This window comes from Carassius gibelio, chromosome A2 (assembly GCF_023724105.1).
Source record: "Carassius gibelio isolate Cgi1373 ecotype wild population from Czech Republic chromosome A2, carGib1.2-hapl.c, whole genome shotgun sequence".
NCBI classification, from domain to species: Eukaryota; Metazoa; Chordata; class Actinopteri; order Cypriniformes; family Cyprinidae; genus Carassius; species Carassius gibelio.
In genome coordinates, this window is record NC_068372.1 from 16377814 (window position 1) to 16395334 (window position 17521).

The 17521-nt window shown below is 37.6% G+C and overlaps 1 protein-coding gene across 1 annotated transcript; it reads left to right on the forward strand.

Moving 5' to 3' along the window:
* Window positions 1–10886: 10886 nt before the first annotated feature.
* LOC128028740 (angiopoietin-related protein 4-like) lies at window positions 10887–16608 on the forward strand. The gene is made up of 7 exons (XM_052616066.1): window positions 10887–11499; window positions 12165–12275; window positions 12383–12473; window positions 14446–14559; window positions 14735–14830; window positions 15128–15406; window positions 15497–16608. Exons 1-7 carry the CDS (start codon window positions 10993–10995, stop codon window positions 15679–15681), a joined length of 1383 nt encoding a protein of 460 aa, XP_052472026.1. The 5' UTR covers window positions 10887–10992; the 3' UTR covers window positions 15682–16608.
* Window positions 16609–17521: the final 913 nt, after the last annotated feature.

Sequence of the window (17521 nt, forward strand, 5' to 3'; positions counted from 1 at the left end):
ATCCCAACAGATCATGTCCTATAGTGAATTTGTGCAATAGGTTAGTTTTACTTTCAAGTGTATCTGCTTGGGTCAAAGTTTTTGTTAATATTAAAGTGAATTAGCAAATAGAAATTGTGCTTCCCATTTATAATTTTTTTCTTTCTTTGAAAAGCAAGTATTGGGTTTATCCATGACATGTACAAACTAATAGTGAATCAAATACAAGGCTTTGCTAATATTTGAACAAAGGCGGTAGCTTTTTAGGATAGACCAAAATACTAATCCATTTCATCTTAATTTGGAAATTTAAAAATACACTGTAAGGATCATTTTGATCCCCTGCAGTGTTTGTTGACATTTATTTTTAAATACTGATTTTATATTTCACATAAATAAGGCCTGTTCAATTGTTACTCTTAAAAATGTAAAAAAATATAAAAGAATGTTCATCTCATCATCGAATACAAATTAAGATTGTGAAGCTATCTTTTAGAAACGTTGAAATATCTCCAAGTAAAAATATGTGCTTTTATCCTATTGGCAGAAGAAGACCAAATGTTTTGCAGTATGTTATTTTGGAGTATTAAATTGGCTCACATGATATATTTATTGCCAATGTTTAAAGTTTTAATTCCTTTTTCTTTTTGCTAATGTGAGAGTCAACCCTGACCTGTTACATCATAGATGCATGACCTTTGTTCAGGGTAAGTAGGGCAGCTGTTCCTCCACATCTGTTAAATAACAGTGTGCCATTGGAGCTTTGAGTTTGACTTGGGTCAGTGAGCAGAGATGTTTGACCCTTCTCTGTTTCCCTTGTGCTGACAAGGTGCACATTTTAACGGTGCAGTACTACAGGAAACCACAGTGATTTACTGCTGCCGGCTCTGTGACTGACCCTTGTTTATGATGTTCCTTTTGAGTAGCGAAGGCCCCAAGGACAGTTTTAATCATTTTCACAGAGCACAGAGGTTACTGCAAGACAAGCTGACTTTGACCTCAGCAAAAGTGTATAAAAATTAGTGCACAAAAAAACATTTAAGAAACAAAATATATTATTCATTTAGCTGACGCTTTTATCCAAAGCGACTTACAATTGCTATATATGTCAGAGGTCACACATCTCTGGAGCAACTTGGGGTTTAGTGTCTTGCTCAGGGACACATTGGTGTCTCACACCAAAGGTATGTGTCTCATCCACTGCGCCATCAACACCTTTAAAGTAAAAAAAAAAGAGCAATCCAAACAAAACAGAAATATTAAACAGCACAACTATTTTTAACATTTATAATAAGAAGAAATTATTTCTGAAGGATCGTGGGACACTGAAAACTGGAATAATGGCTGCTGAAAGTTCAGCTTTGCCAACACAGGGATAAATTACATTTAAAAATATATTAAAATAGAAAACAGTTATTCTAAATATGGTCATAATATTTGAAATTATTTCTGTTATTTTGCTTTGCAATAATATTTCAAAATATTACAGCCTCGTTGAGCATAAGAGACTTTATTCAAAAACATTTAAACTAACCCCAAACTTTTGAACAGTGTATGTTAACATCTTACTTCATCAAAATATTTGGAAATAGTTGAGCTTATTATTTTCACTATAACGAGGAACCAGATCTTTAGTTGCAGTTCTTGTTTTGTCTCAAGATGACAGCAGTATGTTTTTCACCAAGCTAAGCCAATAGAAGTGAAACGAGACGAGGTTCAAGAGCACTTCTGATGTTATGGAGAGCATGCTAAGGTTGGGAACTATGAATCACAAACAAGCCTGATTAGACAATACATGGTCTTACACAAACGAAGAAAAAAAAATGTAATCGGCAATGCTGGTCTTATCCGTGGAAAAGTCTGTTATCCAGACTTTACTGATATCAGACTTGAGTTTATAACTTTAGGTACAACTCTACCTTGTGCATTAAAAATTTGGTTGTGTGTTAATGTAATAAAGCAATAAGCCCCTAGAAGCTTCACAGGGCTTATTGCTTTTTATAAAACATCAAATAAACCCAAGCAAATAAAATGTAATGATATTAATAAAAATATTATTCTTCCACCAAACAGTGTAGTTCCTCAGAAACAGCTGTGGTTGCAACAAAGTGGCTGCCAAGCAACACAGCAAACAAACAGAGGCACAGCTTTAAGACTTTGGTGTTTATTTTTATAAATCAACTTTGCTTATTTTTATAGATCAACATTTATACTTTACTGATTCGTATTCTCATGTCCGCATCTGTTCCGAGTGTCAATTAGGAGGTATACAGTTGTTTAAGAATGGAACAAATATTAGTGTTTATTTTTTTAAATCAATATTTGCCTATTTATTATAAAACAACATTTATATGTATGCAAGTGATGTAGAATGGATCAAATATGTTTAAAGAATGCTCAAAGATTTGAGTTGAGTGTTGCTCTCCTGAATTTGCTGAAAGAGGGGTTTCCAGTTCCGTAAAGGTGAGTTTTATTTGCGCAGTGCAAGAGTCAAGGATGTTGCTCCAGCATCTTCTCTCGTTATAGTTTGGGTGCCAGTAAGATTGAAGGGACCATTCACATTTATGATTTTTCTCACCTCTAGGTCGGCATGAGAGAGTTTTTGTTCAGTCGTGCTTCACATGCAGTGGTTGATGTAGCTCGTCTGAGTACCAGGCGCTTTACAAAATCTGTGGCAACATAAAGCCAAGGAAGTCCCCCCCCCCCCCCCCCATAGGGGAGACCAGGGGCAATTTTTTACATTTATACGTAATTCACAGACTACTTACATCCAAATAGTAACCTTCATACCTTAGTATTTTGTTATTTTTTCCACAGGCAAAATGAGAATTTCCATATGATAAATGATTTGGGCTTCAGTTGGTGGTTTCCCTCTTTAGCTCTGCATCCCACATGCAGCTGCACATTAGACCAGACTTTATTGACAAGAACCTCATGTGTATTTGGATTTAGTACAGGAGAGTGCTTGATTTTCTGAAAGTCTGCCTCCGTTAGCGCAGGATGGTGGGTAGTTTTGTCACATCCTTATCCTCAAAGCTTTTTCACTCCTCCAACGAAAACATTGTTGCTAATGACAAACTCGGGATCTTTTAAAAGACACCAGGACCGGATGATTGGTGGATCATTGATGTACCAGCTAATTGTTGCCAAGCAAATCACAGACGCACCAACATACCCACTCAGTGGTGCAGTGATAATTATGTAATGCGCTCAGTTATGTGTTTTTAGGAATTTTACAATAACTTTGAACACGGCTCAACCAATCAGAATCAAGGACCACAAATAACTGTTTTATAATAATAATTAAGTGTTGCTGTTAATCAGTTATTTATCAGTGTCTGCACATGTATAATGGAATGCCATGTATCTCTGTATGTAAATCACATGCTCTTTGTTTATTTGACACATAAGCTTTCTTGCACTTGTCTTTGTTTTGTTTTCAAGAAACGGTTACCAGACACCCAAAGGAACTTGACTGGAAACAAACACCACAGTATTTCAACAACTGGCTGTCACATTAGACAACGCACACAGAATGAACTCATGCATGAATCAGTTGTTGCCCTTGACCTCATTTTTTTTCTTATCAGTTTGGAGAGTCTTGAAAATGGCATCAATGAGAAGGGACCTATGTCATGAATAATGACTAAAGATTCAGTTGCAAGTGCACAAAGGTTTATTAAGTGAAGAACAAAGGGCAACAGCAGAATAAACAGGAAAGTTGTGGTGCAGAAGATATCCTTGGCAGCACAGGGACTGCAATGGGCAACTGAACGATGTCAAGACAAACCCGAACAAAAAACAAAGCACCAGGCCTCGTCTGGGCCTCTCAGTTTGACTGTTACTCTAGGGATGGAACCCAGAAGAAAGACTCACATTTGCTCCAATCGCAAGAATAACTTCCAGAATTTGGAAACAAACTGGGATCCTCTGTCAGAGAATACATCCATTGGGAGGCCATAAATGCGAAAGACACGGTCAATGACAGTAACCGCTGTCTTCCCAGCAAAGGAGGTTTAGGCAGGGGAATAAAATGGGCCGCCTTTGAGAACCAGTCCATCGGTTAAAACCACTCTGTTGCCTTGGGAGGGTGAGAGAAATTTCCTCAGTGTGATTACCTCCTCCCTGGTCAGTCAGGTTCTGTCCACCTGCATGAGTTCCCAATCAGGAGCAGGGCTGACAGTAAAATTGGAAGAGTCCACTTCAGGGAATGAAAGCTGACGTGTGCGCTGATCACGACGTTGCAGACAATTATTCACACGAATCGCCAGCTTGATCAAACAATCCATATAAGTGGGTAAATCCAAGGCGAAAATTCCCTTTGGATACAGTCAGCCAACCCATGCAGGCATTTATCCCACTGTGCTTCCTCGTTCCATTTGCTTTCTGTCACCAGACTGAGTCAAATCAATAGAGTAGTCAGTAACCGAGCGGTTGCCTTGTTGTAAATCCGTCAACTGTCCCCCACAGCACGTCCAGATAACAGAGTAATCATCAACACCACCTTGGACTGCTCCATAGTAAACGACGTGGGTGGAAGTGTGAAAAACAAAGGGCATTTTATCACGAAAGATCTACATAACTCTGGTTCACAGGAATAAGGAGCTGGTGGTGGTAGATGAGGCTCGCCATGATGAAAATGAATGAGTACTTCTTAAGGTGAATATGTAATTGTGCAAGCGTAATTGATTAGTTTATAATTTTTTATATCATTCATATCAGAGACTTCAGAGTTGTGACAGCAAAGTTTCAGGAATGTTTAAAAGGCCTATTGTGTGCAAAACGATCACGCAACCTACATGTCTTGTTATACACTGCACACAAACAGTACTACATCATAATATGTATATAACGCAGTCTCTTTTGATAACTGATGATAATAGCACTCTGCTCACGTCCAAGCTTTTCATGGCTACAGTAGCGGCTTTTGACCAAGTTATCAGTCAGCTGGCTAAATTGGTCGGGCTTCTCTAGGCTTGTGTGGGCTTGTTTCGAACGTGCTGTAAAATGCGGACATTTCCGTGGACAACTCCAGTTGGGGACAGGACACCAAAATCCGGGACTGTCCCCGGAAAACATACTGTACTGTATCACTCCACATGTCTATATTTGTGAGTTTCAGACAGTCAGTCTATGCATTAGCAGTGGAGATTAATCAGTGACCCTTTGCAGGTTACACATTGTTTGTTACACCAATAGGAGGCTAAAGTCACTGAATCATTCATTCAACAGATTCGTTTCAAAACACTGATTCATTTTGGAATGAAACAGTACTACAGCTGTAGTTGTGTCCCAGTTCAGTTGCTGAATCCTTAGCTCCTGTGAAGGATGAACAGAGTGTTGTTTAAATGGGACCGTACATAGGATTGCTGTTGTGGATGCAGTCCCTGAATTGGGACACAGCTTCTGACTGTCTTTGTAAGTCATAGAATCATTAACTGAGTCACTGATTTATTCATTAACAAAACTTCACTACTTTGTATATAAAGAGATGTGATGGTTTACTCTGCTTCAAATTTGTTAGAACTATTTTGATTGGCGATGCAAAAATAGCCAAAATACATGCTTTAAAAATATAGATATAGAAACATAGTACAGTATCTTTAATAAAGAACCTTTAAACTAGCAGAAGAGATTCATTAAATGTCACATTTGATTAAAGCTTCTTTAGCTCTGTGAAAAAGTTGCCAATGCGTGAGGTACACCTTCTGTGCATCCCATCCAGTTCCCACAGAGTTAAACATCTTTCCACTTCTGGAATATGTGTAGACATGTGGCATATCGTCTTTGCAGATCATGGAAAAATGCACTGTCTGCAATTTTCTGTTTGTTTTACCTCGTCTAAGACTCCTTAGAGGACGAAAGGTTAACAATTCCCTAATGTTGCTTATTTTTAAAAGTCACAGGGGGTTGCCTATAGCAGATGTTCTCAAAGTTAAATAGGTCGCATCTAGAAAGTGTTTTATAACATGTTGAACTCCAATCAAACTTCACTGACAGCAATGTTACATGACGGGCTAGAGCCTGATTCTAGTACTGACAGGGCATCCAGGAGTGAATATGCCAGAAAAATATGTTTACAGACATACAAAGCATATATTCATTTATCTAACAAAAGCTTGACTCATTGCTAACTAAAAAGCTAATGATTTATGTGACAATTAACACAACATACATGTATCCCCTTACTATAAGCATTAAGTGTTGCAGTCATATCTCTAGAAATGATTGATTGAAACTGGTTCTGTGAGCACCCAACTCCTCGAAAGATCCTGTATGTGTCACAGGAAATTAACAAAAGGCCTATACGTAGTTTTTTTTTAAAAAAGAGAGAGGGAGAGAGAGAAAGAGAAGTAAAACTTGCATAAAACTAACATAATTAGAAGTGTTATATTGTCAAAAAAATCCATAATATGACCCTGTGCATAAATTGTATGGATCAGTATCAGGGCACATAGCTGAAAGTTGTTAAGACATTTATGCATCTGCGAAGTATACTTTGTACATCCTGTCCAGAGAATGACAAAACAAGACTGCATTTTAAGTCAGTTTGTCTCTGATCTTTGCAGGATCTGAATGAATGCTCAACCAAATTAACACCATAACCAAAAGGGCACAGGTAATATCAGATGCCGGCAAGAGTTCAGAATGTGAATAAGCTATTGCTGCTGCATCTTTTCATACGTCATATGTCTGTAGATATTGATTGAGACACGGCATTACACAGTCACTCCATTTACTGTATTTAGTGCTGCTCTGATTAAGCTGTTTGACATAGGACATTTAAAGACTGTAAATTCCACAAGACAAAATCATCTGAAATATCCGAATGACTCTGTTTAAAGGTTTAAATGACTCTCTTTAAAACTACTATATAACACTGTATATACTGGAGTCCAAAGGTCACACAAAAAATCTGGGTTTAAAATTGTTTAACTGGTAAATAAAAAGAACGGTTTTAGGATTTCTGTAATAATAATAATAAATACTTCGATAAAAAACTAAATATTTAAATGAATAAGAAATATTTAAGATTAAGAGTATGATCACTGGGTGTTACACAAACTTGTGGTGTTAATGCAGCTCAACTTTAGCTGTCATTCAAATAAAAAATTCTATTTTACATTCTACAGAAGAAAATAAAATTCCACTTCTGGTCTTAGACTTACAGACCCCATATGCAAGACTATATATATATATATCCATACATACTGTGTATCTGAGTCTGAGTTTGTTATATAAGCAAAAGGTGGAAAAACAACACAATAGCTCCATAAAGAGTTTGTTTGTTTGAGCGTCAGATAAATGATTCACAGCAGGCCTTTTTAACCCTATAGGTGTTCTAACGAGACAGGAAGTGTGCTACTTCCAGTGGTGGTTCTCAATTGTTGGAATGATGTGCTGATGAAGGCCACCTGAAGTTAACCTCTATATTTGACCACAAGGAGGCGGAAGAATGTTCTCTGGACGGTCCCGAAGCACTCCTTTCAAGCACGTACACTGCTGAATACATGCCCAGATGTGGTTTACTGTCCACCCAGAACAAACTGTTCTGGAATAGTTCAGTTCTGCTCTGAGCATAGAAGATTCATCGTTATATTCCAGTTCATCTTTTCATTGTTTCTTTATCTTTCACTTCATTATTATCAAGCATGTAGTTACCTATGTGTTATAAATACATAAATAGGGCCACTTTAACAGGTGATGTTACAAGTCAGACATGGTTTCACAGTCTTCAACATCACACTTACGTAAATACCAAAATCTCTATATTGAGAAGAGAATAACCACACTATGATGGTACAAATCTTATGACTGAAGTCATGCTCAGCATATTTAAAGTCACATGTAACCATACCTCAGTTTGGCTTCAGTATACGCCAGCGTCCTCTTAAACTTCCTGTTTTTAACATTGATAATATTAAGAAATCTTTTTTAAAGCATTAAATCAGCATATTAGAATGATTTCTGGAGAGTCACGTGGTACTGAAGACTGGAGTAATGACCTGAAAATTCTGTTTTGTATCACAGGAATAAATTATATTTAAAAATATATTCAAATAATATATATTTTGCAATATTTTACTGTATTTTTGTTAAAATAAATGCAGCCATGGTAAGCATATGCGACATACTCATTTGCCAGTGCTCTTTGTGTGTTCACAAATGGCCTCTGAATAAAAATGTTTTTTTAACAAAAACAGGTTTTGTTAAACCTGAGTCAGATACTGTTTATGGAAAAGCTACTGCTATTATGATGCAATCTCCCAGAGATATCTTGTACCTGAATCTGGAATGTGAAAATACTGTTTTTACATAAACAAAAAGTTTCTGATATATACAGATGAATGAAAGTGAAGTCAAATGACTTTTCACAGGAAAGATCCAAAAAGAGAAGTCATATGTTCATTATGTGACGGCTAACAAGACCATGATTTATGTCTTGTCTACAAAACCAAGACCTGAGTTATGCTTTCGTTAACCACTAGTTACTAAAACATAATTGTATAACATATCCTCCTCAAGAGTAGCTTATGCACCTATAGTGCCTCTTTCACAAAAATCGTCTGTGATGCAGATGTTGCGCATTTAGAATGTGGGTAAAAGGTCGTCCCGCTGGGAGTGACACTGTATCAGAGTAAAGGAAAAAAAATGCAGCTGTTCCTTTAGTTCCAGCAGCGTGATTCAGGCGGGTGACTAACTGCTGTCATCAGTGTTTCTGGGAAACTGGTAGACAGGGCAGAAACTGAATATCTCTATCATTCAAATGCTAATGATTCTCTTCAGGGCTACTCAGCATCTGAAAAGACTTGACTATAGAAGAGATGCTAACGCACTGTGCCTCGCAGATGATGCGTACATTAAAATCCATAGTACTAAATACATGCAGGCAAAAATATCAGTGGCAAAACCATGACGTGTTATGTGATTCAATAAGAGAAATCCACCAAAGGTGTGCATGCTATTATGGGACCAGTTGAAACTGAATAAGTGTTTGTTTTATTGTTTGCTGCATGTCACTGACATTTAGAAGCAAACACACCCTGAGAATTGGTTTACAACGACTGGAACCAGAGGAAAATGTTTTGTCAATCCAGCATTAATCATGAAACACCCTTTGGGCTTGAAATTCAAGAGTTTTTCTAGCCGCATCACATTATAGATTACACAGGCATTTAAAGGCGTTTAATACTTTATATGTTGTTTCCTGCACGGTAAAGAAAGTAAAGCCCAAGTCACACATTACTGTACAAATGATTAGGATCAGTTAAAGTCTTTAATGTTTTTGAAAGAAGACTCTTATGCTCACTAATGCTGCATTTATAAAAAAAAAAAAAAAAAAAAAATCTGTGAAAATATTAATATTATGGAATATTATAACACTTTAAATTAACTATTTTCTATTTTAATATATTTAAAAATGTAATGTATTCTGTAATAGCAAAGTTCGGCAGCCATTACTCCATTATTTCCTTTAGAAATCATTCTAACATGCTGATTTCTGAAAGATTTTTTTTTATTATTACTAATGTTGTAAACAGTTGTGCTGCTTAATATTTTTCAGGATTATTTGATCAATAGAAGGTAAAGAGAACAGCATTTATTTCAAATATATATGTGTATATATATATATATATATCTATATATATCTATATATATAGATATATATATATATATATATATATATATAGATATAGATATATATATATATATATCTATATATATATATATATATATATATATATATATATATATATATATATAGATAGATAGATATATATATATAGATATAGATATATATAGTAAAACGCATAAACTTAAAGACTTTACCGTCATGTTTGATCAATTTAATGCATCCTTGCTGAAGTAATAATTACATTCAAAAACATCTTACTGACGCCAAATATTTGAAGGCATACACAGTCATTTATACAAGTCATTCATATAAGACAAACGTCACAAACAATCAAGTGACTTCTTCTCCACTTCAAATCCTGTTTTGGCCATGTCTGCAAGGCACAAACAAAGTAAAAGTAAAAACAAGCAAATCTCTCTCTGAAAACCTGAAAAGCTCATGAATGCCGAAATGTAGACTCTGTAACATTTGTACTTTGATATCACTCGCTGGAATAAACACCTAGCCCTATGTATCATTCATGAGACAAAGCAACTAATAACACAGGAGAGTTGGTTTTCTATGGGAGAGGCCAATTCTCAGGCATGACCTGAAGAGGTAACCGAGTGTAGTCTTCAGAAACCTCCAGTGAATGCTGCTTTCTGTGAGCATGAACTTTCCCCTAATTCTCACACTGTTCTGTGCACACAGTGCTCAGTTACGGCACGTTCACCTCGTCTCTCTACACAAAGCCTCTGCTGCAATAATGACTTCATGACGGGAAAACCCGGTGTCCATTCACACTAATTCAACTTCTATATGTGTTTTTCTATATATAATGTATATTTTATTAATGCCCACTATATGCAAAAAATATACAAGGCAGGATGCACCAAACTGGAATCACTGACATTCGATCTGTAAGATTCTGTATTTCCTTCACACCTCAAAAGTCTCAGCAGGAATGTTTGTGTGAATTAGTGTAGTAAAATGTTAATATAAATATAATCAAATCAATTAAAACACTGACTAAAACTGACTAAACTCAATATGCATTATTGTTGTAGACCTACACTCAATTTCCATTAAATAATAATAATAATAATAAAAAATAAAATCAAAGGGCATTCTGGTTGCAACCAGTTCCATACTTACATTACGGTCCACAATTGAAGCAAATATATGGTTAAGGGGGAGGAGGTTGAAACCTGAGCAGACACCCACACTCCCTCCAGATGGTCAACCAATCAGAACACACTAGACAGCTCAGAAAGGATATAAAAAAGGAACTAGCTCTTCAACAGCATGAGCCGGTGCTCTTAAGAATACTGGGACGGCTTACTAGTCTTTACCACGAGTTAGAATAACCAGAAAACCACAGACACAAAACAGGCAAGATGAAAGTATCATTGGCAAATCTGCTATGCATCACAGTCCTGGCAAGCTCCGGGACAAGCTTCCCGCTGGAAAAGAGAGGAGCTGCTACTGGAAAAGAGAAGAGAATTCAGTATGCGGCATGGGATGATGTTAATGTGCTTGCACACGGGTTGCTGCAGCTAGGTCAGGGTCTCAAAGAGCATGTGGACAAGACCAAAGGCCAGGTGAAAGACATCACCATCAAGATGAAGGTCCTCAACGTCACTGTAGTTGAGCTTGCCAAGCTGACCCATCGGCTTCAAGAAGACAGTGAGGCACTGAAAGCAAAAGCCCAGAGTCTGGAAGAACGCGAGACCCTGGTCCTAAACGTGTCCATGGATCTGCGGCAGAAGACAGAGGAGCTGCTCAGAGACAGGAAGAAGGACCATGAGAGGATGAATAAGCTAGAAGAAAAAGTAGATGGTTTGATGCAAGGAGAGGGTTTGGAAACAGCCATCGGCAACTACAGCGATGCCCGAACCATTCAGGTAGGTGAAAAACACTCATTTTAAAATCTAAATGAAAGTGAAAGCATTTTGTCTTGATTTCAGCCATCCATATATACCCTATAATGATGGTTTTGTTGTGTATTTGTATATAGTTTGTAAAAACCATATTCTAAATATTTTAACGAACTAAGCAAGAATGATGTGGGAAGGGAGGGCTATATGTTTTAAAACTTAGCATTTCCAGTAGACCATTGAGCGGCACACGAGCACATAATAATGACCCATGTGGGCGTGAACTCAGAGCCGTGTAGTACGTGCAGGACTGCAGCTGTTTGTGTCCAGACTGAGCAAAATGATATACTACTCACCCCCTGGAAAGTTTGTAGTCTGCTGACCTTTCACTCGATACGTTTCAGCGAAAAACAACAACAAAAACATGCTTAAAAGAACCTGTTATTTCAGCACATAATACATATTTCATAAGTATGCAGAATTCTTTTAGTTGTCTGCACGAACTTCGCGAGTTCATGCTCCTGTTACATAACAGAAAAGTTGGGTCGACTGAAAAGACTATGCAGGACCGGTTATACTGGAAAATGTACACTTATTTGTCAACAAGCTATGCTTATCGTTGCGCTCTGCTGAGGTTTAGGCCATGTTTAAAGTTTGAATAAAAACTGACCGCAAACTATTTCTGATTTCAGTGGATGCTGGAGGCGCAAAATAAACGCATTGATGACTTAGTCGAGCGCATCAAGCAACAGCAAGAAAAACTGGACAAACAAAATGTTCGCATCCGGACTCTCCAAAACCAGGTAATGTACAACAATATTAAAATATAATATAACTACTTAGTAGAATGGAGTTAATGTTAAGTGTATGACTGCAAACTTATCCATAATGTTCATGTCATGTGCATTAGATTCAGCTGAAAGGCGAGCGGTCTTCTCTCAAACGGAAAGAGGTTGAGGTTCGTCTGAACGCGAGCTCTGAACAGCGAGATTCACCTATTGGTAAGTCACTTTATATTCCTTCACAATTAAAAGCTAAGATGTATTCAGTATGTACAAATCTACACTGGAGAAAATAACCAGAATTCTCCCATTCACATAATGTGCGAATGGACCATCTGTATACAGAGAGGAAAAAACAATCTTTGGAGTACGATTTGTTCTTATCATCAGCATGCTGAGACTCGTGCTACTTGCTTTTCTCCTTATGTGATGTTATGAGCAGCATAATGCTGATAGAACATGTCCAGTTAGGGGGAACAATTTAAAAACATTTGGGAAATTTCTTATGGAGATAAGACTCAATATTTCAATCATTTAACTATGAGATATATATATATATATATATATATATATATATATATATATATATATATATATATATATATATATATAGGGAGAGAGATAGAAAGATATATATATATATATATATAATATTAGTATTTTAATACTGTTGTGGGATTTCATTAACGAGAAGACATTCAATAGGGTTGAAAATGGTACATTTACAAGAAACTCAATGGCTGTCTCTAAGTAGGTGAAAGGTGAACCTAGCAGAAGCACACAGGCCAGAACAGTCATCCAATAGAACACAATCAAGTCACTCATGGCAAGTTCTGACATCAGTGGGATCCAAAGAATGCTTTAAAAGAAACCGTTTTCCTGGAAGCCTCCCAATTGTGTGAGAGTTCATCAGTCTCGGACTGTTAACTCAGGGTCACAAGCATACAGAGATTTGTTTCAAATCTGGCCAAGAGCAAAGGGAAAGCTTTATTTGTTTATTTATTTATTTATTCAGATATAGTATATCCTTTACCTTAGATTAGATTTCCTGGCTCTAATCCACTGAAACCGTACAGAGTGCATATTTTTGAACCATGAACTTTGTACAAACGTTCCCTGTCACGTAGAGATCACTCCAAAAAAACAACAACAACAACAAAAAATGGTAATTTCTCTAAGAAAAAGTATAACCTTTACCCTAGATCTGTCAGAGCCAGACTATCCCCCTCAGACCCCCCCGCCTCTATTCATCCACACAGATCCCCTTTTATTGTAGTCAATGAGAAGTGTGCCACACTAAACAAGACCACTTCACTTAATACCATATGCTTTGAGTCTTTTAAATCTGCTGAAATATTGGTTAAATATATATATATATATATATATATATATATATATATATATATATATATATATATATATGATCAAATCATTAAAATATTTGTTTTTTATTTAATTGTCAGTTAATGTAGGGCATCCAACTTTTAACAGGACAGACAGTGCCAAATTATTATAATTTTTTTTTTACTCCCATCTCACATAGTCCCTTGAAGGCCTGTGCAGTTGCTTCTCAAATAGCAGCAGCAGCAGCCTCGGCATTCCCTGATCACTCGCTGTCCATGCATTGTGATGTCACCAGAGGGGTGCTGTGCATGTGAAGGAGGCGTGGGGGGCTGGACTAAAGGGGGGCAGGGAGGAAGGATTGCTTGTAGCTCTACTGAGAGTCTCTGCTTGGGAACTGGGGGAAAGGTCATGTTTACACCCTCAATTGTTTCAGGCAGGTCAGAATTCACATGTGAAACTGCCTTTGTTAGGCAGATGTTTGCAAAGTGAGCCAGATAGTGCACTTATGATGCTTGAGGAATGTATGTCAGTGTGTACAGCATTACACTGAACGTTCTTTTAGACCAATATGACGTTTGTTTAATAACAACACGTCAGATGATTTGGACTATTTCCCTGCATTTCAAAACAAAATCCATGCTATCTTTTGGATTCTTGGGTGACACGGATAAGATTCTGTCTTTGAGATAAGGTTTAGTTCACCATTAAGCAATGGAGATAAACACTTGTTCTGAATGTGTGAGCAATTTCCATTTAGTGCCAACTTTAACATCCCTGTTTGTGGATAGGCTTAGGGAGAGGTAATTTGCAGATGTGTGAACATTTGTGGTGTTTTTGTATCTTTCAGCTATGGCTTCTGACTGTCATGAGTTGTTCCTGAGGGGTGAGACCACTAGCGGGCTGTACACCATCCAGCCAACTGACTCTGAGCCTTTTGAAGTCTTCTGCCAAATGACACCCGGTAAGTGGCGCAAATCAATTTTCTGCCACTTTTATATGATTATTTATATCTGACATGCACTCTTAAAAGAGCATCTTAGGCTGTTTTGGTAAATCACAAAGCATATTGCCTCCCCATCCTCAAAACGTCACTCAGAACAGCTTGTAATCCTTTTGTTTTGTGCATGTATCCACAGAAGGAGGATGGACAGTCATCCAGAGACGCCAAGATGGATCTGTAGACTTTGATCAACTATGGCAGGCATACCAGACTGGCTTTGGGAGCCTAAATGGTAAGAATCCAATGTGAACTCACTCCGTTTTGCATATGATCAACAGGCTCTGAGCAAATAGCCACTTCTGTCAGTACACTTTGGTTTAAGGCGAAGTGATTTACACTTTAATAAGTGCTGTAGAGTGGCAGATTAAGGATAGAGGATCAGATCAACCCTGGCTGGAGAGGAAACATTGTCAAATCCTGTATCCCTAATGCCCTTAAGCGATTTAATTGCAGAGTGACTAAATCTCCTGACCTATTCCTAGACCAGAGTACACGTCTCTTAAATGTCCCTCTTTAATGTCACTTTCAGGTGAGTTCTGGCTCGGCCTAGAGAAGATCCATTCTGTGTCCAAGAGTGGCAACTACATCCTCAAGGTGCAGTTCTCTGATTGGCGGGATGAGGTTCAGACCATCAACTACCCTTTCCGCCTGAATGGCGAGGAGGGCAACTATTCTTTGCGCATATTGGGGAGCCCCAGTGGAAACCTGGAGAGCGCTCTGTCCACAGAAACATCTGCAGTGCCCTTCTCCACACGCGACAAGGACAACGACCAGAAGAATGACCTCAACTGTGCCAAACAGCTATCAGGTAACATCAGTGATGCCATGAGCCATGAAACAGGTTTTTCTGTGTGGGTGATGTTGTGGTTCTAATTGGTTTCTATTTTTGGCTTTCCAGGTGGTTGGTGGTTTAGTAATTGTGGTCGCTCAAACCTGAACGGGAGATATTTTGTTACTCCTGCACCAAAGCAAAGGCACCAGAGAAAACAAGGAGTGTTCTGGAAAACCTGGCGCGGCCGCTACTACCCACTGAAAACCACCACCATGATGATTGCACCCGCCGAGATTGAAAACAAGTCATAGAGGACCTCCGCTGAGATCTGAACCAATGATATGGGTGGAGAAACCACAATTCGAAACCTGCCAAAATAACATGTTTGTGCTGAAAAGTTCTATTGCTCTATAAGGAGTGTCTACTGTTGTCAGAACAGACAAAGTCTGAATCATGAATGTGTTGGACTCTCAAATCCCAGTCTGCCCAAAAATAGGCTCTTTTATTTAGAACTAAATGAGCCTGGAGCTCTGCAAGCAGCAGCATGTTTTATATGATGCAGGCCACTGTAAGGATCTGCTACGTGTTTAGACAAATCTGGCAGGGTGACGTCAAAAGACCTGATGGTTAAGCACCATTGCAAGCACTTTCCAAAGCTAAAAAGCTTAGGGAAGAAATTAACCTTGCCACTAAAATACGGACCAAATAAGCTATATAAGCTTGAGCCAGTACTTTTTCAGAATGCTTATTGTAAAGGCACTGTTTATCTTAAGGCATTATTCATCGACAAAGACATGCATTAGTAGATCGGCAGAACATTGAAAGTTTGTTGCCTGACAATTCATTTCAAGTATCTGAATGTTGAAGTTATTTTTTTGGTACGCACACGCTGTCTTTCAAAAGCTTAAATGATCTGAGACTACTTGTGTATTCTCCTGTTTTGAAATCAAATGAAAAGTTCCTGTGGAGATTCCTTTTCTCAGTCACATTGACTGCCTTTATATGTCCATAGCTGTCACTTCTCTGTAAATAACATGCGTTTTCTTCCTAGCATTACCACTGTGTTGTTGTCAACTTTAAAAGTTATTTAAATGTTGTACAAAAAAATCATTATGTATTTCCTGTACCTTTCGCTTATAATTTATGTTTTTTTCCAAGAAGTAAAACATTTTGTAATTGTTTTTATAAAAAATGTTTGGCCTTGAAGAGACCAATAAAAACTGATTTTATTTAAAAAACCGTCTGTGTCACTTCTTGCACTAAACACAAACTTAGAATAAAGTGGGCTCGTTTGGATCAGTATGAAGTGCTAAGCAGGTATATACAGCTCCTATCAGAACAGAGGGTAAAGTGCATCTACATGCCCATGAGACGGCAAGTGATGCTGGAATGTCCTGGCAGTGCTCAAGCTTGCTCGGTGCCCTAGAGACAAGAAACATAACTAATATAATTGAGCAGATGGCTGCAAATATAACCAAAAGTCATGCATACAGTTGAAGTGCTGTTACTTTTATTATTAACAGTCAAAAACACTCATAAAACCAACTTTTATCAAAGGAAAAAGCTTTTATAGTCTTAGTTGAAGTAAAAATGCTTACGTCCTTGAATGTTGCCACAGGAGCGGTGCCTTATGGTCTTAACCACACGTGAACCTTACTTAGCGGAAATCAGCTTATTCTGCCTCGACTTAGTAACTAAAGTTGCATTGGCTTCTGAGTGTCACACTCAATGTTTCACACCTGAGAGAAATTCTTAACCTGCCAAATCGTCACTAATGTGCTTTCAGTTACTTACTTGCAGATGAGTTTAGTGTATTTAACAGTCAAATGCTTTTACGGTTTAAAGACAAGAACAACTGTCTTATCACCTTTGAAAGAAAGTTATCTTTTCAGCTGTGATAAGATCGTGTGTAGACAAATGGAAGCAAGCTGAAATGTGTTCGGGGTCTACATGTAAAATCCTGCTTTAAAATAATTGCAGATACCTTTGACCGTCACAGGCTTAAAGGTAACAATTATGGACTTTACACTGACAAAGGCATATGAACTGCCATATGTCAAGTGGAAGTGATATTATGAAACAAGGTCTCTGCATGTAGTTCCTTTATTTACAGTAAATGGAATTTATTAAGAGCATTAAAGCCAATTGAAA